This window comes from Ischnura elegans, chromosome 6 (genome assembly GCF_921293095.1).
Source record: "Ischnura elegans chromosome 6, ioIscEleg1.1, whole genome shotgun sequence".
Lineage (NCBI taxonomy): Eukaryota > Metazoa > Arthropoda > Insecta > Odonata > Coenagrionidae > Ischnura > Ischnura elegans.
In genome coordinates, this window is record NC_060251.1 from 96811404 (window position 1) to 96838314 (window position 26911).

Genomic DNA, 26911 nt, shown 5'->3' on the forward strand with positions numbered 1-26911 from the left:
CTAGAAACTTCTGACCGACGAGGATAAATTTAAACTCCAAAGCATGCCTTTGACTTTCCCACTGCGGATACGAATTAAAGAGGGTTACATCCTCTGCTCCGATGAATAATGAGTTCTTCACACTGTCATGCTACGATAACGAGTTGCCCAAGCGTGGTTAGAGCAAATGCATCAACTTGAAAGTTCGCGGCGCCCTGGTGACAGACCGCGGAGTTGAAATTGTTTTTTTTTGCTAATAATATTCTGCGCCATCCGTTCTCTTGTTAAAACACAAGTTCGAAAGGAGATTATACTCATCCTCTCAATATTGTTTTCTATTTGAACTTTTTATATCAGAAGTTAATTTATTTAGGCTAAGACACACCCAACAGAAACATAACTGATGGCGGTGTGAAACCTTTTCATTATGGCAAATGAAAGAATTAACTTAGTTTGGTTCACTAATATATTTGAAAAATCACACCCAGATTTCATAATATAGTTACATGTTTTGTGCGTACACTATACATTTACATAGTTACATGACGGTGTAACGATATTACGAAACCGGGGTCGTACTTTTTCAAATATATTTGTGAGCCTAACAAAGTTTATTTTTCATTTTCCATACAAAAAAAAACTACGGTGCAAGGGTACAGGTAATTGCCATATAGCGAGAACCTAGGTTGTAAATTATCCAGAATGAGCAAAGTGGCAAATAACGAATAAAATATATTATTTATTTCGTCTAGCCGGAGTATCCCCAACAGCTGATTAATCAGTGTATATCTTCCGGAGAGCACATGCACTTGCATTTATTGTATTATGTGTGGTTTGAATAATTGTATGGGTCATATATTTTGCGCCGCTTGAATAATTTTAAAATTAAGGAAGGTAGTGAATGAAAATTAGCATTTAAAACAAAAAGGATAGATGTTATGTGTCAATATTAACTGTTAATTAACTTGGTTCAGAATATTTAAAGCGGCTAGTTGGCTTAACTCATTAGTGCATAAAGTTATTTTTGTCAAATATTCATTTAGAAAGTAATTATTCTGGCTGATAAGGTTAATTTTAACTCATTTATGCAATTTTTAAATTTTTACAATCAATAGTTTAAATTATACAGCCCGTCCGATATATTGGACGGTCAGTTTTCAGTATTGATTACAGATTCAGAATAGTACAGGAAAACTTGACAATATAGAAAATAAAAAGATCATCCTTTAGAAGAAAAATGAGATAAAAATTATCAACATATTGAGCAAAATACTACAATAAAAAATAATTTACTTACCCCGTGCGGGTGACTGAAAATTCTTTCAATGCCATGTCTCACATAAATGCTTCTCAAGTCGATAAATTCAAGAGGGCAATTAAAATATTAGCGTAGCGGTGAAGACAGACAACCATTTGAACTTAATGTAGTATCACAATGTATCGCCAGTCAACTGAAGCCCAGAAATAAATTAAATACGCGCGTCCGTTATATCGGGCGATATGCACTAATGGGTTAAATTAGACTTTGATACCCAATGGTTTGAGCAAGGACAAAACGAGTGATACTTCCGAACGCTTAACTATTTCAAGCGGGCCGTGATTCTCTCACTTGACTGCGCATTCTGTCCTTTCTTTCACCGAGAAGGTACTTTAAGGAGAGTTTCAGCGCAGTCTCTCCTCAAGAGGCAATTTTATTCGACCTCAGAGAAGGAGGTTAGCTATCCGATACGGATACGCAGGCGAGTGCATTAGTCCTGACGGTAGCAATTTATGCCACCCGGGAAAGACTTTCGTATCGATCATATCTGCCTTGTTTCGACGCCGTACATTAAGGACAAAGAGGAGGGAGGAGAGGAAAAAGACATCGGGGTAGGTAGAATGAATGTATCAATGCAGTGGGCAAGGTAGCATTCCAAGATAGGATTTCGAGCCGCGTGGAGTCGTTTGAAAGGATTAGCGTGCCCTCTGGTGAGCTGTATCGTAGACTGCAATCTAGAGGTCAACTTCTGCTCGACTGTGTCACGCTCCCGCCCGTAACCGACGCTTATTCCTTCCTTGTGATACGGGAACACGGCAATTTTCCCCTCGATTATACACGTAGATCCCTATCTGGGAGACTCGGACGCAATGAAAGCATGTCGAGACGTGTTCAAGCCAGGAATTCCTAATGCATAGCTTTAAGTCTAGAATCCGACGCAAAAAATTGTTTTACAAGCATATAATGAAAGGAGAAAACGCATGTATATACCAATTCAGTGCGAATTTTCAAAGGAAAGTGACCCTCTTTTACAAACAGATAGAAATGACTCACATTATCCCCCTGATTAAAAAAAATTCATTCCTAATATTGTAAGAATTTTTGCAGTATTTTTTTACATTTTGCATTATGGGTTAAAATAAAAATAACACAACCTTATGTGCTTTCCTATCGACGACGTTTGCCAAGAGTATGATCAAGTGAATTAAAACAGTACATACGAGTCTAACATCAACTCAAAAACTTATATTTTGACGTGAATTTTGGGCATAAAAGGTGAATAGCTAATTATCTCCGAGAAACAAGACTCTTAATTTGATTATTTTAGACCTCAAGTTCAGGAAAATTCAGTGCTCTCAAAATAAAAATATGCACGCGATTCTCACTTAAAACATGTCTTTAATACGCATTAAATAAACCTTTATATTACTGTCCCCTTTCTTCTTAGTTACAAGCATAAACAACGCGTTTTGACGCAAAAGATCATTATAAAGTTGAATAGATACATTACAATAGGGGAGGTGAACGATACGTCATTAGGTACAGCATCTTATCTAATACCATCTAATATATCTTACTATGTATTAATATCGTAGAAATCGATTGACTCTCTGATCGATTAGATACGGTATCTACCCGATATGATGATCATGCTATGCATCGAAACGTGTAGTTAATTTTCGCAATAAAAATGGACGGTTGGTGAGTTTTATTTTGTTCATTCACCACGATGGTCCACAACATATCCCTTAATACAGTTTAATCATTTATTTATTTATACTGTAATTTTTAAGTTTAAAACCGAAAACAGCGCTATTTGGCATTTACATAAGAGTTTTCATAACATTATATCCATTCTCTCGATATGGGCAACCTACCCAGGCGGGACTGGAGCCCACGACCTTTGTTTCAGCAGGATTTACTCCACCGCCACCGAGGAAGCACAACTATGAAATGTGCCAGCATGTTGAACTTATGTCCATAATGAACGATCGGTTTTATCCAATAGTAAAAATCGTCAGGCATGATGATGTCCACTGTTGAATGAAAACAATTTTCCATTGAATTTTTCAACTGAAAATTAAATAAATTGATTTTTTAAGCTAAGTTTTATAATTTTTCAACAAAATTGTCTATCATCCAGTATAGAGTTTGTTATCAAATGAGAAAATTTTCCTTTGTTTTCACTTTTTGCCTAGTTCTCAAGAGAATCGCGAATTGCGATGATTTCATTCACTTCCACATTGAGTATTATCGACGATAATCCAGTCGGTGAACATTCACAAAGACTTTTGAATCAATCAAGTTCGCGACGCGAAGTTAGAAAACGAAACAAAAAAACAACTGCCGAGCGCTATTGTAGGCTCTTTCTCTCTCTCTGATTGAAGCAAGCGATGCATATCCTATCATTTGAAGCGCTATCCTGGGAATAAATTATTCATATTTTCATCCAAGGAGCTCATTGTGAATGCATTGGAAATTTACGACATCACTAAGCACACGGACGAGGTCCTCTCAGGAGCGGAAAATGAAGCAAGCAACCATCCAAGCACTTGAAACGCTGACTCAATAAAAGCGAAACAAATGCCGCGACCCAGTTTCGTTGGAGTGCAGCAATAGGGCCGAGTCATAGTAACACTCATTTTCGTTTATTTTCCTCAAAATAAATCGTGAGTCTAATCAATGGCGAAGTGGACCCCGGCGGCTACTTCGTTAAGGGACCCAAAATGACAAAATGTCCACTTTAAAAATGGAAAGGGAAAGAAAACATTTACGCTAGCATTCCTGAAAGATTCAAACTATACAGTTCAACTTACAGTTTTAAGCAACAGCGTTTTCAGTTCTTCTGATTTTTAAAGCCTTGCCATTTTGTGCACTCTTTCGCAGAGCTCCTGTGGGATGTGGTCATATGGGCCAATCTCCATAGGAATCGCTAACTGGAGAAAGGCATTATGCCCGCAATTTGGACGACGTTTCTTTTTTAAGTTGTTGCTAGGTGCAAGACTCAACGTTTCCTACTAGTATGAAATATATCATGCTAATAACACCGAGAATATGTTTCCATAACATGTTTCTTTTTACTAGAAACGTAGAGTCTTGCACCTAGCAACGACTTATCTAAAAAAAAAAGAAAAATCGTCCAATTGGGACATGATGCCTTTGTGCAGATAGCGATTCATATATAAAAGAGGATGTCTACTGGTATATCTGCTATGCATTTCCATACGGCTGCACGGATTGCAATCTAGGTTGTTACGTAGGTGTACCTCATGTTCCCGAAGTCCGTATTGCTATGTAACAATTGATTTCGAGTTTTATTTGAGTTGAGTCGGAGAATATTGATAAGACAATCATGCTAATAACACAGAGCATATGTTTCCATAACATGTTTCTTTTTACTAGAAACGTAGAGTCTTGCAGCTAGCAACGACTTGGTGGGAGAGGAGCAGTGAGGAAAGTGATGGTGGATGGAGATTGTTGTGAATGGTGAAGAGGCGGTGTGGGATTGTAATAGTCATGGCGTGCGGATGTGTTTTTGCTCCCGAGTTTCAAATTATAAAACGTGCTATACAGTGTAATAAAAATATTTACGAACCATAGAATAAAAAATAAAGAAAAACGATACAGCTACTTGTGGTTTTGTCCCATGCGTCATTTGTGTTTATTTCTCACTACCGTTTGTTACGGCACGTCATTCAAATTTTGTGGTTGGACATCCTGACGGGTAGGCACACTTTTTGACACGATTAAAGGAAAATATGACTCTCAAAGGATTCTGCATTTCACTATTAATCATCTTTGTGCAAACCTTTTTGCTGGGGTATGCGTTCATGTGACGTTTCTGCTCTACGCACGTAAGGAGACGCATAATGATTAATGTAAGTGCACTCAATGACTTGCTTGCAACAGTGAAGAGTAAATATTTTTGTTCGATTTCTTTTAACGATTTTTGTTGCATGAATATAGAAGGAAAGTTGAGTATTTTTTTTCGATATAAGATAAATATTATTGATTCAATAGCTGCGATTACTTTGTTAGGAAGTTATTTGGTATCGACATGGCGTTTGTTTTTTGTTTTTCCGAAAGAGTGCTATGGGTACTGTTGTGACATTGTTCCTGGGTACGGTTGTGACACACTAAAAGTTGTTGTTTCTTGTTTTGGATGCTCAGAATGTGCGTAAGAAAGAACAGAGTGGCATAATGCACTATGAATACGGTTACAAAGAGGTGAAACGAGAGACTTCTTTACGGAGAGCTGCGGCAATGTGCAGAGTTAATCGCATGTCTTTGCTATAATATGTTCGTAAATGCGATAGCTCTGATGCGGGTGAAAATGAAAGCATTGTCAGCATTGGGTATGTTGCTCTCAACAAAGTGCATTCGCCTTTCGGCTGACAACAGCAGCAGCTATCAAAATACTTAACACGTAGAGCGGACGTTTATTTTGGCTCTCCATATCGACTTTATATTTGAATAGAATTCCTTCAAAGCATAACTAGAAATGTTTCATCAACTTCTCAACTAATTGTCAATAAATATTGATTTATTAACTATAGAGTGTATGCAGAAACTGAAAAATAATTTTAGATACTATATTGCCATATTAGTTGCAAATGATTGAAGTGTTCCTAGATTTTATTTTTGTTTATTTGTTTTAAGTTGCTATGTTTTCAGGAAGAAGATTATGCTGTATTATGTAAAATATTTCATGTACTTAATTAAAATAATTTCAGACCATTTTAGAGTATTTTGGAAACCTGTTACTACCGACCCGAATTACTGTCACAACCGCCCGTGGGGTGCGGTCTGTTATGACTCTTATAATTTTTTTTATAACTTGCTCCTATGAGCTAAGAATTTTGTTCAGGGATACAAATTTAATATTTAAATATGTAATAATGTACAAATTGTAATATGAAACTCTTTGTTCAGCTTAGCCTACTTACAGAGCTAAGGGCGATCAAATGAAAATTGTCACAAACGTACCCAGTCTCCCCTACCGTATTTTCAAGATACGAGGTGCACCGTATGTTTAAGAAAAATGCATTACATGCCCTGGGCCCACGCAGGACCGGCCAGGCCAGTCTTCCCAAATGCCGATACGTTGGTTGTTATTCACTCATGTAAGTTTTATTAATAGGTTAAATTTGAGGAGCCAATTTTGCACGGAAGGAGAAATAAATACAAAGGAAAAGAGGCTATATAATAGAGTGTTCAAATTAAACCAGCCTGCAAAATTGCACACACCTTTGCTATAATTTTTCGAATTTAATTTTCTATCCTCATGTTATCTTTCTCTGACTTAATTGGAAGATCATACTATTTACAGGACTTAAATTACGTTTAAAAGGATTTAAGGAGTCTTCGGGGAATGAAACTTGGCTAGGTCAAGTTCTGAACAAGGAAAAGTCATTTCCAACCTGTATTACAAATGGCTTAAAGGGAAGCCGCCTCGTCGTAGAACAATGCTTTCCACTCAGGATGTAGGCACTGCAGGTAGGGTAGGGAAGCTAGGAAATTTCAATTGAACCACGCTACGCTTAATCCAATATTACTACAACACCGCCTACCGTATATTACTTTTAATGACCACAATTGAAATTTCACGCATCTGTCGCTAGAAAGATTACTAGTTATTTTTTATTAAAGGTAGCATTAAAGTTAGAAATGATTCAAAATAAATTATTTTTTAAATTGAAATATTAAAAATAAGGTCAATATATCGACGTGATTCCAGTTTTTCACTTCGTATATGATATTTCGGCCCGTCTCTTTTCTGCTCAACATGATAAAGGAGCCCATAAATGAAATAAAAACATATTTGATTCTTTCTGTAAACTCCTTTTCTGAGGAAATTCCGATAAAATTTCCAGATAACGGTTTTAGAAAAAAACAATCTTTCTCTTTAAATTTACACACAAATTTCAAATCACTAGTATAAAATCAGCCCTAACAAAAAGTCTGAACGTTTTTTAAAGAGGAGCACAAGGTCAAAATTAAAAAGGTCCGGTCTTTGAAACCACTTAACTACTAGAGAGGTTCCGTCAGTTGAAAACGAAGGCCCATTTACACTATCTCAGAGGGTAGCTGAAAAATAATGGTTTACGAGATAACGATAGAAAGATTAATCATGGTGTCTCAACATCCGTATCTTTCAATGAATTCATATTTGGATCAACACTGTTTAAAGCTATTTGTCACAACGGTATCTCCACTTTTATTTAACCGACGTAATTTGATTGAAATTACTCTTACACTATAATTTGATTCCAAACATGATCTTTTATTTTTTCTTTCGACATTATTTCCGCTTACATAATGAAATGGTTGGTACTAAGTTAAAAGAGGTGTTTTAAAATGGTTTTTAACGAACAATTTACAGCCCATAGCAAAATTTTCCCTCCCTTCCTTACTCATGTACGGCGTATATATACAACTTTCAATAGGTCATTCACGTGCAATACTATCGCTCCAGTTTTATTAATAAAACCTCTGAACTCATTAAAAATTCACTGAAAGGTTGAGGCTAGCAATGTAGAAAATAGCACAAATATTTATGCAGAACGCTTAAAAATTATTTTTGTGAAAGGTGGCATTTATATCAAAGAATATCTTATAGGAATTACTATTATTGCAATAAAAATATTGATATTAATATCAATACATCAAAACAACGCCAGTATTTAACTTGATAAAGTAAAGATAACTCCGGTATAAATGTGGAATTAATTTATTAATAAAACACGATTTGAAATATTCATGCGGACCCAAACTACCTAGCAACATTTATAGTTCATTTCAACTACAGATAAAAACATTTTGTTTCAAATGAACTACATTCCAAAACCCAACAAAAATAGGAAATATAGAATTACGATTTATGTACGGTAAGATTTCGTAAAGCCCATAGAGTAAGTACAAATATATACTTACTCTATGGTAAAGCATAATATTAATTTAAAATTCACAAAGTTACAAAATTCTTAAAACTAGAGGGAGACCAAAATGAATTATAATTTATGCGCAAATATGTATGCATAGTAGTCGAAATAATAATTTTTTAAATCACTTTAATCATCGTCATATTTGAGATGCAGTTTGCGTGAAATAGCATCGCATTTTTATTTTAAAATTAATCAACCTCTCTAAATATTTGGGTTCCGACTCCCATTTCGAAATCGATGCGTATATAGGGCGTGTTATTTATGCTGTAAATTTAATAAAAAAATATTTGCTTAAATCATTACGATAAGTGAAAGCTTTTGGTCATAAAATAATGCGAATTTTACCAATATAATAAGTAAATGCTGTCAATCATGATTAAGTATTTTTCAAATCTATTTAATTAAATTATCACATATTGAAATTAAATTCTGCCATCATTATTATTAAACTTACTTTAATTTTTAATTTGCTATGAATTATTAATGACAGGCATAACATATGAGTTTTATTTGCATAAAAAAAAAGCTTTCGGAATTTCCGCCAAATTTTTTCAAAGCGGCTTTTAAGCAAAGTTAAATTCAACAAATTTAACAACTAAAGGTACACGAATAACCATGACCTGGACAGGGGAAATCTACCTAAGCGGGACTCGAACCCGCGTCCTCTTTTTTTTGGCAGGCGAGGACGTTACCCCGCCGCCATCGAGGCCGACTGATACTCCCGATTGATAGAAGGATACATTTCAACTCATCGTATCTTATCATCGTGCATTAACTAAGTGCATCCTGAGGCCCTCGTAATGGCGTAAATGTTGTAAATAGAGAAGTTTTTATATTTCAGGCCAGTATAATATACTAATGTTATATTCCTTATACTATGATGTAAAATCCTTTACAATCGCGGGATTTCTAGCGATTGTCTCTAGATTCAATTTAGGAATTTGGATTGATTACCATGCGTTGTCTGAATGCGGCCAGGCTCCTAATTGATGAGGAATTATTTAACTCATTGAGTGCCAACCGATTTTATGGATGCTATGCTAAAAAAACCGAGGCATTTTTGCTAATTTTTCAGTAGGTTAGGAAAAAAATAGGTCTCAAAAACAACTAAAGGTATATATTAAAAAACTTTAGGAAATATTTATTGCGTGTGGTTTCATCTTTTTAATGTATTATTTAACGAATTTTTGGTGATATGAGTTTATTTTGATAATAAAAAGAAAATAGTCAATGTTAAAATAAAATGAATATTGGCTATTCAATGATTAGTGAACTATCAGAATCTAATTGTAAGAGTGACATTTGAGGAGGAGCGCGGTAGGGCTCCCTCGCACTCTAAGGGTTAATACTAAGAAATATTATTATTATATCCATATTATAATATTATATTATATAGGTACCTACAATAAATTCATTAAATAGAAAAAAATGCCAACATGAAATAACAAAATTTGCTCTTGACTCAATTTCTTAGCGCTACCTTTCTTAGTGTATTGCGTCCTATGTCAACATAGGAAAGAAACAAAGGTTCACAAAATATTCGGGAAATCTAAATTTATAACAGGCTTACTCCGGCTTCTCGGGTAATCGGATATACGGGTACTTTTATTTACTCGGAAAAGTGAGTAAATAAAAAGGACCCCGATTCCCTGTTCTCTGAGTTAAAAATGCTCTGCCGGCGACAGGCGAGCAGTCCAACTGCAGCCGCCAGAGCCCCCTGGAGACTCGAGAGTAGGATCTGTAGCTCTTCACATGCGAAAATATCGTTTTTTTTTGTTTTCAGCGAGGATATAGCGAGGAAATGGGAAGTATCTACTCTTCCCTTACTGCCCACGCTGGAGATTACCAAGGGATTACTCTTTATAAATTGGAATGGCTTTTTTTTCTCTCGAGGCTGAAATACGGGCCTTTGTTAGGTATCAGTGAATGCGCCGCGTGTTCTAGTTTTTTCTAAGATCCTTTTATTGTTCAGCAAATAGGGATTTTATTCCTCGCACGTTTGCTTAAATTACGAAAAAGAATATGGTTGATTTCTTAGGCGATAGAGCTGTTTAATTTAAGCCCTGAGGTCGGTATTAGCGGGATAATATCCTCACCCATTACGCGATAGGATAAACTCATATCAAGCTTAAAAAGGCTCTTTGAGACAGCGGGTGATGGTGATTTTTCTTCACGGTACTCTTTTGGAAACAATGCCGAAAAGTCACATAAAAGGATACAAAAGATAATGGATAGGGAAAAAGTATGAATTCACGATGTAAATACAGACAGCAAGGAGATAATTGCGTACGAACATTTTAGATCATTTAAATAAAGGAAGCTATTTGAAACCTCGTAACTACCCCGTCAACAAGTTGACTGTATCGCCACGAAAAAATAGGAAACTTTGAGCATTTCAAGAACAACAAATTTTATGACTAAATGACTAGATTAGGTAGTTATGAAATACATAGACGGGAATAGATATGAAATATATTGACGGGAGAATTTTCACCGACTACTTTTAGCAAGTCTGAAGGAATTTTATCATTAGATAGAAGGGAAGATTTTGTGTCTTCCAGTGAAGACATATAATAATGAAAATCGTGCAATTTTTACTGAAATGAAAAGCGTTCAGTGAAATATTATGAATATTTCGTAAAATGAACGGAACATTGGCAAAGGTTAGTAAATGAGAGTGAGAAAATTCGTACATTCTCGTTGTAACTATAATCTGAAATTTTTAAATAAAGATTTTACAGTATCCCGTTTGAATTGAGTAGTCACATTGTAGCTTCCTTCAGCGTTTCTCAATCATGCCTTTGGCGGATAGGTATTTTATTGTGTTGACGCTGTTTCATTAATCGATTGCGTTCATGAGAGAAAAAAATCTTTCAGACATCCCCTGAGATCCTCATGATTAATACTTCTTAGAGGAAATGGTTAGCAATATATGATTAGGTAATTTATTTTACCTGCATTTTATAAATGGAGAAAGTGATATTTTTAAATTTAAATCTCAGATGATAGGAAGAAAGTATCTGTTCTGAATCAGGCTTCCTCAAATGTTTTTTTTTTTAAATTTCACCCGTCCTACCTAACCTTTTTACCGGATAATTAATATTAGATTATGTAAGCGAAGGAGTAGAATATCTACGGTGTGTATTACTTGAGGCTCCGATGATTTCTACGTTATAGAGCGAAGGATGGTAAGAGAGATGGTAAGATAATTTATTTGACCTATCCCTTATAACTGAAAACTTATATTTTTAAACTTCCATTTTAGAAAAGAGGAAAAAAATATCTATTTTGAATCATATAGTCCCACTAAACTTCATTAAGTGTTTTTCAATTCCGCCCGTTCAACCCAAACCGTTTAGCGGATAAGAAATTTATTCTGTCGCTGCTGCCGTCTCATTCATCGATCATGTTTCGCGAGGGAGTAGCAGAAAACCCGATTCGTTCGAGCACACTCCTCGGTGGAGAAATCGCAGTTGGCAGTGGGAAGGGGAGTGGATGGATCATTAGGGAGGGGCAAGGCCAAGTTCAGGGCCGGGAGTAATGTGGGTCAGCCAGCCAGCCGGCGGATCAGCGGATCGCGTGACAGGGTCACAGGTGACTGGGGTCAGCTCACTCCGAAATGATGCTACAGCCACGAGGGCACTTTTAAAGACCATCTCTCGCAATTAGAGAAGTAAGCTACGCTAGGACAAAGCAAGCCTCTTAGCTGGAGTTCATACAGAATTTATGTTACACCGCATCAAAAATAAAAATAAATTTTATAAAAAACAACGTTTTTATCGCGAGCAGAAAAGAGTACTAGTTTTTTTAAATCAATTTTTCCATAAATTTTGATGTAAACAAATTCGTTATCATGACTCCATCATTCTCGTTCCTATAAATGATTGCAGCGCCACCATCGGACTACGGGGCCCATTTTTTGAACTTACCTCCATATTTAATTTTAAATTCTGAATAATACTTGAAATACAATTTAAATCATAATAAAATTGTTAGAATATTGCATTGCAATCTGGTTCTGAGTTATCATGAATATTTTAGCTCGATTGCTAACCGGAAAGAAGGTTAGAATTGAGTTGCAAGATATTGTACCCGGCCAAGATGGCAAACAGCAAAGCAAAATCATAAAAACGTCATAATATCAAATATTCTATATTTAAAAGAAAACTTGGAAAAACTGTGATGGTTAATAGCAATATTGGGGACTTTAGGTAAAGAGTTGGGTAACAAATCTACATCTGCAATTCTACTACGCAAGCTGACTCAATACGCGTGTGGAGGAGGTGGACGCCACCCATTTACCAATAAAAAGGAATTCCTTTTACCAAGTTCCGCCTAGCATTTGTTAAAGTCCTTGCTGTTCGGGAAAAAAATCCCATACATATTCGTTTTGCAAAATATCTCTCTTAATTTATTGTTTCTGCCGGACATGGATATTAAGAGGGGTTCTAATATGACGTTTCCCGTTTCTCTGTATATATAATCTCTAATGTACTTATTCTTAATCGCTCAAGCAATATAAGTCTAGCGTGCAGCCTCCGAGTCTCTATTGGCTCCCAACCCAATTCGTTTAACATAATTGTTACGCTTTTTTGCACGCCCGTAGCAGTTTTTGGCGAATTGCCTGGCATTCTTTGGTATATATCAAGTTCACATATTAAATATTTGTGCTCTAGATCCCATATGCTCACTATATTTTAACGATGTGGCCGGAGGAGTGCAAAATAGTACCCCTCTTTTACTTTGCAACAGAAAATCTTCCCACAACACGCTTATCGGGGGACTCCTGGCTCAAAGGAACCTTCGAAAACCCCCAAACATAAATCCTCAAAGTGAAAGGTGGTCCAGGGTAAAGGATTGGCCAATATGCACTCAAAATGTGTGGCATCATACGACTGTAGCTACGTCTGGAGTGAGCTCTACTTTCACCAAGCTAAATAAACCTTCAAATCAAAACATTGTGTTTATGTAAGTACGAGATAAAATAAAAAAAATAATATCTTAATGAAAGTCTAACGACAGCTCTAAGAGATTTGACAGTTCCAACGAATATTTTATGTGCCATCGTTAAAAATATTTTTACGCCAAAGATTCATTGAATTGAAAAGCATAAATATTCACGTTAAAATGAAAGCATTGAATAGTATAGAGCATTTTAAACTCCTAGCAACCAGTCGCGGAATCAGTGACAGCAAGGTCCAGCGGGTTTTCAATTTAAAAGAAAACTTGCGAAAGGCAATTGGTAAAGCCTTTGAGACATGCAACTGCCCACATCAAAAAAATTATTTCCTCATCAAACGATGGCTTACCACTACCTTTCCTCACTCAAAAATGGTCAGTAAACTGTTCCAAAGGTTGGTTTCAATCGTTGAGAGTAGAGCTCAACCCAGACTAAAGAACACAGTGGCAAATAAAATATACAGAGCAATAAGAGAAAAGTTAAAAAAAAAACATTACCTCATGTGGTGTAGCAATATAAAGAACCCCGGAAAGCATTGCGTGTCCGGTGTATAAAGTTTTCAATGCCGAAAAATCATTGACCCACAACATTCATAAAATTACCTCCCTAAAAACTGGTAAATTAGAAGCTACGATACCGCAATTTGTTCTCATGAGATTAATTTACAGGTAATTAAAATTCACGATCTTATTACTCCGATAAATTAATTTGATATTTTGCTACCATAAATAAATACGAGTTTAATTCTAATTTGCACCTAACAATAAAATTTCCTAAGAGCCGAGAAAATATGCTTCAACCCTAAGCCATTGTTTACACGCAATTGATTTTTCGAAATCTTGAGTTTCAAGTACAAACAACTGTAAAAAGAGAAAAATAAAATGGCGAACTCCAAGGCTCTCAAGCGTTCTGTGTTGAATGAGAAAGCACATAATTAAACGGCCTCTTGAGATTTTTACAACCTACAAAACGCTCCAGCATTATGTCTGGCAAGTTGAAAAGCCCTAGGGCAGATATTTCTTCAAGACGTTCCGTGATTAAAACGCTTGGTGTTGTTGCACTCGTCTGTAATACAACCCTAGACTTTACTATGAGAAAAAATGGAAATAAAACGAAAACGGTTGTCATATTTCCTTGACTAAGTGAAACTTTCAGATCTGTTTCTACATTCATGCGAGAGGACAAAAAAAAACTTAAAGTCATTTAGAGTAACCGGTAAAAATTTATGATTTCAAGCGTTGAGAGATTTGTACGAAGGATAGAATCACTAAGCATATTTTAATGGGCAAAAAATATCAGGAACACCTTCGAAAAATCTATTAAACAACTGCAAGGTCTAGAATCTTCCATTTTTGAGGTCATTAAAAAAAGTTTTGAAAAAATAGAAGAATAACGAGTTTTGGGCGAGAAGGTATATCTAGAGAGGAATAGGAGCAAAGGATTTCATAAGGTGTTGGAAAAAACGAAAAAAAAATTTTTTTTAGACAACTAAAAATACTAGCAGCTTAGGTTAACCAAATACAATTGATAATGAGAATTAGAGACTATTTAAATCCTCCATCTCATATTGCGCCATGCCAGCACCGATTTAATTGAATTTTTTGCCGTAACTATCGTCTTTTTCACGTAAAATACGAAAGTATTGTCAATAGCGTCATTTTCTATCAAGCTGATCGGTACTAAAGTTGACATTGCAGACGCCGAAACCGCTTAGTAGAATTGAACGTTTCGTGGAACCTTTGAAAGAGTTATCATCGTGGTTAATATTGAGATTTACTCTTCTTTGAGAAAGGGAAGCCGACCAAATAAGACAAGTTGATCCAGATATTATCCCTTGGTGAGACAAAAATTAAATTATTCAACGAATTTTATGGTGCTTTACGAAGCTAAACTTAGTGGTATCATTCCTGGCTGTGTTGATAGCTGCGGTCATTTTACACACTCTTATTCCTTAGGTGTAAGAGTATCAGTATAACTTCTTCCCATTAAGCATTAAAAAGCATACAAATGTGCTCGCATTTGCGTAACAAACGGCAGTTAATCATTTATTTAACGGTTAAATTTTAGCATCAAAGCTAATTAATAATATCGATATTATCGTTACTAATAGAAGTTGCGCATATAAGCTTCCGATAGAGCACAAAATATTAAAAAATCATATTCTGCACAGTGAACGCTCCATAGCAACAGTAACTGTACTTAAATACTGCCGTGCGAATTTAGGGGCGAATTTAAATATGAGAAAACTCTGCATTTAACTATCCCTTTTTCAGATTATTCGGGATTCGGGAATAAGACGGGATTCGAAGTCAGATCCATCGATATACTATCAGTTAAACCACCAAGCCAACTTCAGAATCGAATCTTGCACTAGGTTTATTGACTTACATGTCGACGTCTCAATTCTACCTTGTGGCGCATGAGACGGCGGTCGTGATTACTAAACGACTGTCGGAGAAATAGACATCTCTTATTCACTTTTGTCTCTCTTAGTCTATTTTGTGACAGACTTTTTGATAGGATTGTTGATGTCACTCAATTTTAATTTATTCTAAATAGGCAACTTTAAATTACTTGGGACTGTGCGGGGAGTTGCTTAGTATCACTTTAAGGTTCCTTTAATCCCATTTGGATCACGAAAAAACGGTGTTACTGCACTGTGTCAGTGTATACCACGAGCTCACTTCAGATCGAAGCAAAAGAGTGCTGCTTAGTTACCGTGGTGTTGTTCTTCGATGGCCCATCCTCTGACGTGGGTGTGATCGGCAGGAATGGAGACAGCGGAGGCGATATGAATCCTCCTTCCAGCTGCCTTTGCTCCCGCGAGGCGGCTGTGATCTTCCTGACAGCCCTGATCCACGCCAAGCGCCTTCCAGACACATGACTACCCACGGAACCGCCGCTGAGGGGCCTGAAATAAGGAAAAAAGAACTAAAGTAGACCGAAAAAAGAATAAGGCATGTTAAATACAGGGTGCAGCAACTTAACTTTCTTTTTTTACAATTTAATAAAACCCATTGAATGAATCAGATACTTTTATTTGTTTATTATAATGTAGGTATATATTTAAAAGTTCTTTGATATATAGTTTTGATGATCAAATCAGGGAGGAGATGTCTCCATACACTGAGTAAACCTATTTCTGGCATCTTCCTTGACTCTTGTCAGCATAGCAGGGGTTGTGGTGGCAATTTCTTACTGAATGTTGGTCATCAAAGGTTGTAGGGCCCTTAGAATGTTCACTTAAAACATTGGATTTCACAAAAACGCATGGAAAAAATCACTAAGGGCCAAATATTTATCCATGAGATAACTGAGGAAAGAGGACCAAAAAAGTCCTGGGGCGTTTGGTGTGTAGACTGGAGGAGAATGAATAAGATGGAATTAGACGTGAAGCAAAAGGAACGAGGAAGTGTTGGACATGGTGGGCGAGGAGAAAAAATACGAAGGAAACGATTTTTTGATTGTCGCGAGTACTGAGCGGGAAGGGGATGCTAAAATCCATGTTAAAAGGAAGAATTTTTAAAGTAATTGTCCTTTCTAACCATCGTAGAACATGAATATTCTTAGAAGGGGTGGTTCTTCTGAAAAAAAATCCGCTATCAACAGGCTTTGAATCCAGATCCCTGGAACAGCGAGGCAGTTCTCTTTTTGACACACATAATTTAATCCTACGAAAATGTTTCACATGATACACATGAAGACGTATTTCTTCCTAAAAGCAGGCATCATTGTACCAGATAGTTAACAAAAAGAAAATGTAAAATAAATAGTAATAAATTACACAGTCGCGTAGTAATTAAACCTTATTAATCTTATACTTTTGACAGATACATTTTCCACTGGCCTTTTACCGGCTTTAATACAAACAATATCAAGTATTCGCGAACGTCCCTTGCATTTGCAGGTTCCAATCCGGTTTGGATGGGTTTTGCAGGAGAGAAATAGTTAAATTTTTTGTTTAAGGGTAGTGAATACTACGCATTTTACATTAGTAAGATTATAAACGTCGTCTGTGACTAAACTAATATTTTCTGAACTGATTGTCTCTCAATTTACGCAGAGTACTCCATATGAATCTCCACTGAGAATACTATCTAAAATCCAAGCACCAAATATTGGTAGAAACGCAATAAATTTTATACTAAAACTTTAAGCTGTAAAGGATCTTTTTAAAATGAATACGATATGAAAATAACGATTCTAAAGTTTATTACGCACGGGTAGCATTGATGCTGATTGATCATCTCACAAATTGAAAATAAAACTGAATGGTAAAACTGAAATCGTATGCACATATTCAATCAATACATATCGTTTTTTAGAACCATACTCCGTTTGTGCGCACTTGCGTATTACGTTGGTTCAATATTGACTTCATTTTAGAACTATATCGTAATGTTTCAACTTGTAAAGCGCCATGGAAAACAGTAACTAGGCGATGGTTTCGTGAGGAAAACGACGACGAGGAGAAATTTTGCGTTTCTCCATGTTACTCGGTGGCTTCATTGAAACCTGAAGTCTGAACTCCATTTCCATACATTTCCTTCAGATTCCTTTTTTGAACCTGGTTTCTCCATTGACCTACCTCTTATTATGCCCATGGTTGAACCGTGACTTTAATGCCCTCATTTATGTAGACTTCAATATCTTTGTTTTTATGAACCTGCTTGCTATCTGAATCTTACATTATAAACATTTTATCATTTCTCTCCCTAACAATTCACTTGTGAGACCATTAGACCCACGGTTGAACTGTGACTTGAATAAGAAAGATCTGAGGTTTTCCCGGCGTATGATGATGTTAAAGCTGTTTCGGGTTTCCCACCGGGTGAGGTTCTCCATCTTGCCGACGTTTCCATGGCCGTGTCGTCCATCGTCATCACGTTGAGAAACGTCAGCATAGATGGACATTCTCACCCGGTGGGAAACCCGAACACACCTTCAACGTGAATGCCCTCCCTTATGCCGTAAATATTCGGAGCGTGGTAACAAGGGCAGTATCCTTTGCCATATGCAACGTTACATACGAAAGTAACTTGTGGGTCGCTTGCTGCTTAGGCGAACAAGTATACCTCCGCTATGGAATACATATTGCATGCACAACTAGTGACAAACAACATTATCTATCACTCCTCTATTTGAATCCGTTGACTAAAATAATATTCAGGAAAATTATTCTTAGCACACTAGATTTGGGGTCTTGGCATTGAGTTAAAATAGCTCTAGGTGGTCTACAGACCGCCGCTCTAAATAAAAACACAAAATACGGCTGATATTTGAAAAACTGTTGATGGAAAATAAGTTTAAAACGCCAACTATAAATATACCATTTATATAGTATTAGATGATTTAAAGGAAAAAAAAATTAGAGAGCAGTTGTATTCTAATTATAATGTGCTTTCGTATCCAACGAATTTGAGTTATCAATGACGGTTTTGCAACATATACAAATAAACGTAACCTGAAAAACACTAAATATCGTCAAATTTATCAGTTTTATCAAAAATATGTATTGGACAAAAGTTTTATAAAAAGAATTTTATTTTAAATGGTATAATAGTTAAGTTTTCAAGCCGAATGGTTTTTTTTCCTAATTGAGAAAAAAATTTTTACTCTTTACTAAACAAATATTTTTCCTAGCTATAACCTCAATGAGGCATGAGGTAACGATATTGTATTGAGTAAAACTTTGCGCATATCATTTTTGGTATAATATTTTTAGGGGGTTAGGCTTAATGAAGGAAATATTTTCTCATATTTTTTGACCACCGTAATGTTGTATCTGGTGGAACCAGCATTGCCGTTGGTAAAGATTCCACCCAGACATGCAGTTTTTGGCAAAATACTGTCATATACAACACATAGGAATAGAACTAGACGATGGATGGACAAGAAAATTTGTTCATAAAACTATGGATATCTTTGTTTAACAGGGGTATTAGATATCGTTTTTACATAAGTCCGTCAAAAAATGTGACGATGCTCAAATTGCTATGGTTACTTCTATAATTCAAGTGTAGTGGTGTGTACCACTTAATCAAATAGTTAAACACTACTTGTCAGAATAGAATATTCTCCGTGAAAAACCCGCTAAAACTGCTTCTTGAGAGCAGGGTTTAAGGCATAAACATTACGACTACGCGCACCTTATTTTTATACACGAATTTTTTGTAAACAGCATGGCATAACACCTAAGAAAACCTAAATACTCATCACTCTCAATCTAAAATCTATATTGCAGAAAATCATTCTGAAGATTATTATTCATTTATAGCTTACATAGAGCTAAATTTCGTGACGATATGAACGTACAACTTCTACATTTCAAAATAGAATATTTTCCGAACAACTTATCATAGAGGGTTGATTAAATCGTTGTCTAAAGATAACTACAGCTCTGTTGTAAAGCGGTGTCATTTTGCTACACTCAGATCAACCATTACGAAGTTCGATTAGTTTAAAAATTATTGATTTTCAGTTGTCATAATATGTTTTTCCTCTTGAAGACGGAACCTTGAATCTTAGAAAGTCAAATTTGGCTTTAACAGATGGGTATTTTCATCCTCTTTGACTTCCTTTTCTTTCTTCGTTGCGAGCATTTTTATCTGAGAAGCATTGGAAATGAGGGAGAAGCATAATAAGGTTACTTCCAGGACAAAATAGCTCTTTAATGCTATCATTGCCGAGGCTAATGCGCAGCGGATAGGTCAATACTGCTCTTTAGAGTCCAGCGTAAGGGGATTGAAAAATTACGTAATGGGAGTGACATTTAAGGGATTGGAGAGGGACCTTTAGAGTGAGGATATTTCGGGAAGACTTAAGCACTGAGCGAGGAGCAATTTGGGAAAGGAGGGAGAAAAGAGCAGGACTAAAGGAAATATAAAGGAGTAGACGTAAGAGGCGAAGTAAATTCACAAAAGCTATGCAAGAAAATTAATTACGTAAGAACATGTTCCAAGTTCAGTCACAACTCAGTGGTTACGGCTTATAACTAGAGATACGTGAAAATCGCACATTCATTTTTATTTTATCGCACTTTCAATAACAGATTATCTCATTTTGTAGCTTCTATTTTTTAATTTCATAATAAGGTAGATGACGGTAAAATGTAAAGAAGCACAGTTATATGACAAAATTCAGAATATTTTAAATAATTATGTCGTAGAACTATAATAAATTAAGGAATAAGACATATAGTGGTGGAGGTGTAGCTTGCCCGCGCCCACTTGTAGTTCGCGGCCACGTGAAGTCCCAGCCAACTAGCAGCTGGCCGATCGCTCACATGCTTTAAGCGGTGAGTGTCGGCGGAGCATTTAAACTGCGCTCGGCACAAAATGTATGAATTTTGCCGTCGAAAAGACAACTTTGCGTAAAAATATCATAAAAGTCCAGTCATCGCATCTACGTCGCATTTATTTGCTCAAATCGCATCTATATCGCATTTGCGATTTTCACGCATCTCTACTTACAACTAAGGAAATATGGGAATATTTTCTTGAGTATATTTTGCAGTTCCCATGAACGTCAAAAGTAATAAATTCGTTAGTTATACGCGGATTACAGCATGGTAATTAAATTATCAACATTATATATTACTATTCTATTATCAATATCAATAATAGCTGTTATTTTACGGTGTTTGATTCTAGTTTCAATCACAGGAAAGAATCATCAATGAACTCGACAATGTTTTCACAATACAGTATTTATTTTCAAAAAATTAAAAGATATGAAAAATATAATGGCAACACGAAAAAGATGAAAAAATTAAAATTGAAGCAAAAAAAGACATTTTCGTTCGCATAAAAGTAAAACAAAACTGCCAAAGACGTATTTCTGCCTGAAAATAAAACTCCTCAATAACGGCTACAATATTTAAATTTTAAATCATTACTCAGAAGCAGTATCAAATTTTATATTTAAGAATGCGAAAAACAGCAGCATTAAATAGTCATACGAGATAAATACTTTTGCCAATTTTCCTCGGATATCGTATCAATAAATTGAATTCATTTAAACTTCAACTCCTCAACTCACATCCCTATTGCCAAATAAACATGGCCCAGGTTATCTTTCTTTCGTCGTCACCATCGACGCAACGTGACAATGGCTCACTAATCAAAGCATCAAGCACATCCAAGCACCCAATACGAATGTTCACGGAGCAGCGGACGTGCAGTAGACGGTCGTCTCATCCAACCGATTCGAGAACAAGGCCCCTTGCGATGGGTGACCGCCTCTTCAAGGTCTGTGGCGGCGGTTAGACGCAGACTCTGGGGACAATTTCGCAAGTGACGGTGTCATACACAACACGATGGGAAGGAACCGGACACGACGCTCGGCTTAACCCTTAGTAAGTATACCGTGGCACAAAAATAGCGTATGATTTTGAAAAATATTTATTCCATTGAAAAGGATTCCACCTTAAGTTCCCACGATTTAGCAATGAAGCTTTGTTAAAACACTAAAAAGATGGTATCTGGTGTATCTTTGAAGAATCGATAGCTCGTGCTGAACCATCTACAAAAAAAATCTCATCAAACGTACAAAGCATTATCGAAAACACGAGAAAAAATGAAGGAAGAAATCTAATTTTAGAAATTTCCTAAGGAAAACCAAAAAAGGAGCGCTGCATTATACCGAAAATATAATTGCATCACTAGGAAAGATTGAATACATATTATACGACACGTTAAAAGATATTTTTCTATTTTTATGTTGCATAATTGGTTTAAAATGTTTAAATAGCTTCAAAATTATGAATATATTATTAATAAATATAGTTAAATTAAATTCAAATGATCAATATTGAACCATGGAATCGATATTTATCCGGAAAATTTAATAGCTTTAATATATTCAAGGTCTCACAAAATAGTCCATTCAGTCCAACGCGCTAATTACCCAAATGTTTTTGTAAACGCGTTGGTGTTCTAGCACTCCCTCGTAAACTCCTATTTCGGCGAATTTCATAGTAGCATACTAGAATAATTTTTATGACAGGAGTTTCATGCGCAACGATGTTAACATATCCGCAACGAAAATTTCGGAATAGAAAATGCCTCTCTCTCGCTTTTTATCCTTGAAATTTTTTTTCAGGACGAAGAGGAAAACATTTTTTTTTCGACTTATCCATATATAATTTCTCTTTCACCAACACCACGGTAGCTGTCGATGAATCAATCATAAAATAGTAACTAACTTCATAAGGACTGCTGAACATGACCAAAATCGAAAATGGCGAAATCTTTGAAATAATCACTGCATTGTTACCATCTACTAAAATTTAAAAGGAATTACTTATCTTTTTTAAGAAAGAAATTTCAGCTCATTAGAGCTACTTACTTAATAGATTAATTTTTCTCAACTTTTTTAGACAAATGAGTTTTTCTTCACTCGCAACCGTTTACTACTTGCACACTCGTCTAAAAAAGCTCTGTATCGACATGTTTCAAGGTCTCCGCATCGAAGTGCGTTGCTTGTATATCTTATGTTTGGACTGCAACAACCGGGGTCAAGGTAATGGAGAGTATAGAGAAACACCCACGTCCTCTACCTGTTACTGACTACGGTGAACCAAACCGAAGTCACGCTGACTAAGAGTTAGGTGGTGGCACAGATCGGTGGTACCCCTGCCTTGACAAGACTATCTGAACGCGAAACACGTACCATTCCTGAACCATTGAGACCACAGCCAAACCCGATGTCCGTCCAAAATGCGAGAGCCTTTATGCCAATACAATTCACACCTACTATGTGAGTAATATGCACTACCACATGGAAGTCACATTGATAGAAGAAAGTGGGTCTTAACCTTCCACATAATATTAACCCTTTAAATTACCCAGGAATAGACAATTCCATTATAGGTATTCGAAAATAAAATTACTCACAATATAAGCCAATAGATATTTCAATCTTATTTGGAACCTTCATCCAACTTAATCCAACCGTAGTATCTCAGCACGCCAGCAAAAGAACCAAAACTATGTATACATGCTGCATAAATTTAATTTTCTTGATAAAGTACATAGTTACCACCATAAATATTTTCAAGAAATTATATGATTAATTATTTTGATTATAGAGCTAAAAAAATATGGAAGTGTTAAAAAATGGAGCCATAATATATTTCATAATGATGCCGCGTAGGAATCAAGTCGCAAGAGAAATTCACAAAGGTTCTATCATTAAGATTTTTTAAGACAGTCATTTACTCAATGCCTCTCATCTTCCACTTGCCTTGGTCTCCTTTCCCCTTTGCTATTTAAATGACGCTCCCCCACCCGGCCCTGATTAAAGAAAGTCTTTCCACTCCCCCACCCTCCACTCCCTCCCCTATCGCCCTTTCTCCCTCAAAACAACCCTCCAATTTTTTTCGACCACTTGACCCTCGAAGGAGAGAGGTGAAATCTACCTGTCTCTCCGCTCCATTCCCTAGACCTTTTTCAAGACGTCTTTAAAAAAATGCTTTCAAGTACAAAATCAAAGGAGTCTCGTTTGGAAATGTGAGACACCGTTTTCTTAAACATTTAACGATTTTCTGGAGAAAGAGGCAACAATTTCTTTTCATTTAAATGCCATTCTAAGAATATGCCCCACCGAAGGTCGCGTGTTCGAGTCCCGCGTGAGTATGTTGCTCCTACATAGGGCATTGGTGTTTTTGATAGTCTATTGTTATAGATGGGTAGAAATCCCATGATATTAAGTCCTAAAATGAGCTGTTTTCTTGGGGGGATATATAAAATATGTGCATCAGAAGTTATCGCATTTATAGTCTTCAGCATACTTATTTCTTACTGCAGGAACATGCAGAGTCTGGACTAATTATTTTCAATAAAATTTCTGTTAAACATACAAATGTGGCAAAAATTTGCGTGCATTCAAACTCTTTCCACGGATGATGTAATTCTGCGAGATGGAGAGTTATTAACTCAGCTAGGTAGGACTCGCAATATCTCGCATATCAAAAGTATTAGGAATCGTATTTCACCAGTAGAAAAATATTATAAATAAATAAAGTTTCTATGAATTACCACAATCATATTAATATGGTTTTAAAACTATATTTTCATCAGTACTGTGCAAGAATGCAACCATCACTGTTAGTTTTCTCCCGTGAAATAAGCTGATTCATTTGTGGGAGTACGACAATGAAATAACTAAATGTAGGGTAGTTATTAACTAATTATGTTTTGTATTAGCCGCCGCCAAATCCACTCTAATAAAGATTGCATCGCATTGCAGCAACTAATGCAATTAAATGAATCAATTTTTCAAGGTTGAACTAACTCCGTTCGGGTGCAGCTGAGCAGGGGACGGAACCTAATGTTGTCACACCCCGGTGACCTGAACTTGAAGAATGTGATATTCCTATCATAAATGGAGAAAAATATCAAATGTAAACCAATGATTACTACGCGAATAATGGACGCATAAAAATATACAACGGTGTTAAATAATTGCTTCAGTTGATCTTTCTCGTTGGTCAACTACAGAAAATAAAATGGTCTACCAGACGCCAGGCCATTTTCTTTACTTTGCCCACATCGTATCTCATAGTTAGGAAATTCATATTCCTGACTATGAGATACGATATACAAGCAACAAAAGCCGATTTTTGAATTATTCCATCTCTATACAAAACGTAATAATAGGTATAAAGGAACCGCAACCTTAACATCAAAGGTCTATTCACATTAAATGACAGAAGCCACACCAAGCAGTTAGCAAAAAATAAATCCATGCGAGTAGTTCGAGTAGAATGATACAGGGAGGGAAGTTTCCTAGAACTAAATCCATCGTGCCTATCCTTCTGGTAATTTTAGATCCAGAGAGCTCAGCACTTAGGCTCCCATTGAAATAATAAACCCTTGTAAGCATTCAATGAAATATACTCCGTCACGAATATTCTGAAACGAATTCAGAGAGTACCAAGACGTTATGAGAAGAGGAGTCAGAAAAAGTATTATTTGCTGGGCTATTATTAATAATTCATCTAAGTACACCGGTCAAAAAGAGCACAATAAAAATATACTCACCTCCTATTAGCTCCGAAAAACAATTATTAGAACGAAGATGGCTTAATGGCTTTTTGATAAGCAATTAGAAGGCAAGTGCCAGGCAGACGAAAGTATATAGTTTTAGGCTGTAATCTTACGACTGCTGAATGAATAAGAAAAATAAATTAAAATAGCGTTTATCGTAGCAAAAAAGTTTAATGTGATCGAAAGAAAGACTTATTCTATTTTGTTAAATTTATTAGGCCAAGTTCACATCGTGAATGATAAACAATTAAAAATGCGTCCAAAAACTCGAATAGCCTCCTAAAATGCCTTTAAAACTGAATAAATTTTCTTCGCTGAAAAACATAAGGAAAAAGGCATTCGAGATTCTAAGAATGATATCCGACTCCAGACTTTGACATGATCGTTACATACGGATGACGTCTTATATAAGCGTGTATAACACTTGCCGCAGATTTTATTGCATGTGAAAAAAAATCAGAAAACAAAATTTATTAAAATAAAAAATAAATTTTATAACCGGTCGGTGAAATTTAGATTTCAGAATACAAAATGTCAAAAGGTTGTTCAAATTGGATTTAATCACTAAGCTGTATGAATCCATTCCCTTGAAGACGATTTAATCCCGGTGAAAGTGGCTGGAGATGGTCCAAAATATATTTGTTTCCTTTCAAAAATTACTCAAGAGAATTATATTACGCAACAAGCGGAGAGTAAAATGCTGAAAACGAAATGAAGATGCATATAGATTACCCAGATTGGGTCCATTTTAGGAATAGAGAGCAGTCAAGGGACGCAAGAGAATATTTAATGGGTCAGGCTACAGCACATACTTAAATTAAAACAAAAGAAAATCTAGAAATTTGATCAACACAGTGGGTAAAAAAGGTTGAGAGAAAAAAAAGGATTTGAAAATGCGTCACACCAAACAATAAACTTGGAGGAAAAGAGAAGGAAGAATTACGGAATTTAACAATCTTGGCGCACAATTTTTAGGCAAGCTTAACTTTTCTTCACCAAAGTATTTAGCTCTATTCCTATACAAGAAGGCATATTATGCTTTTCTCCAAGTTCTTGCTTTCAATTTAAGGTATCAGCATAATAAGCCGCTATTTTCCTATACTTTTTCTCAATAATTGTGTTAATGTCACATAATCAACTGCAACAGCATATTTTTATCTTGCTTGAACTATTATCAAGTTATACAATTTCCTATTGCCTTATACATATACTTTGGAGCAGTTTTTCAGCAATTCATGGTTCCTTGTTCTTCTTTCTTTAATATTATGGTATCATAAGTCTTATGAACTTCCCTGTAGAGTAATGTATTCCCGAATCATCAATATCTCCCACCCATTATATGCTTTGGACTAATATCCTTCAGATTCTTTAAATATCATTTTTATCCTCGAATAACACCGTAACAATACACTCCAACTATTCTAATCCATACCTATCCAAGGCCTCTATATGTTACACTACATTTTTCTGCATATTAGTTCATGGCGAATGTCTGTATCCACGCAGATTTTGCATGTAACTTTTGTATTCTGTTTTATCCCATTTTTTCGCATTAATGAACGTAACTGATTCAACCAACAACTCACGACCATTGCCATGCGACCTAGATTTAGAATATAAGGGTGACATAGTTAAGAGATTGTTACCACTCAAACCACTTCGGTTTGAGTTTTTTACTCGATACAAAAACGTTTTTTACTCGATAAAAATATGAATTATA

General features: G+C 35.8%; 1 protein-coding gene across 2 annotated transcripts in view; it reads right to left on the reverse strand.

Annotated features, from left to right (window-relative positions):
- Positions 1 to 26911, reverse strand: part of LOC124161226 (adenylate cyclase type 8-like) — a 425580-nt gene that overhangs the window by 43029 nt on the left and 355640 nt on the right. For both annotated transcript variants that reach the window (XM_046537495.1, XM_046537494.1), the window contains exon 2: positions 15860 to 16052. In XM_046537495.1, the coding sequence (XP_046393451.1) occupies positions 15860 to 16052 (193 nt within the window). The remainder of the gene's footprint in view (positions 1 to 15859; positions 16053 to 26911) is intronic.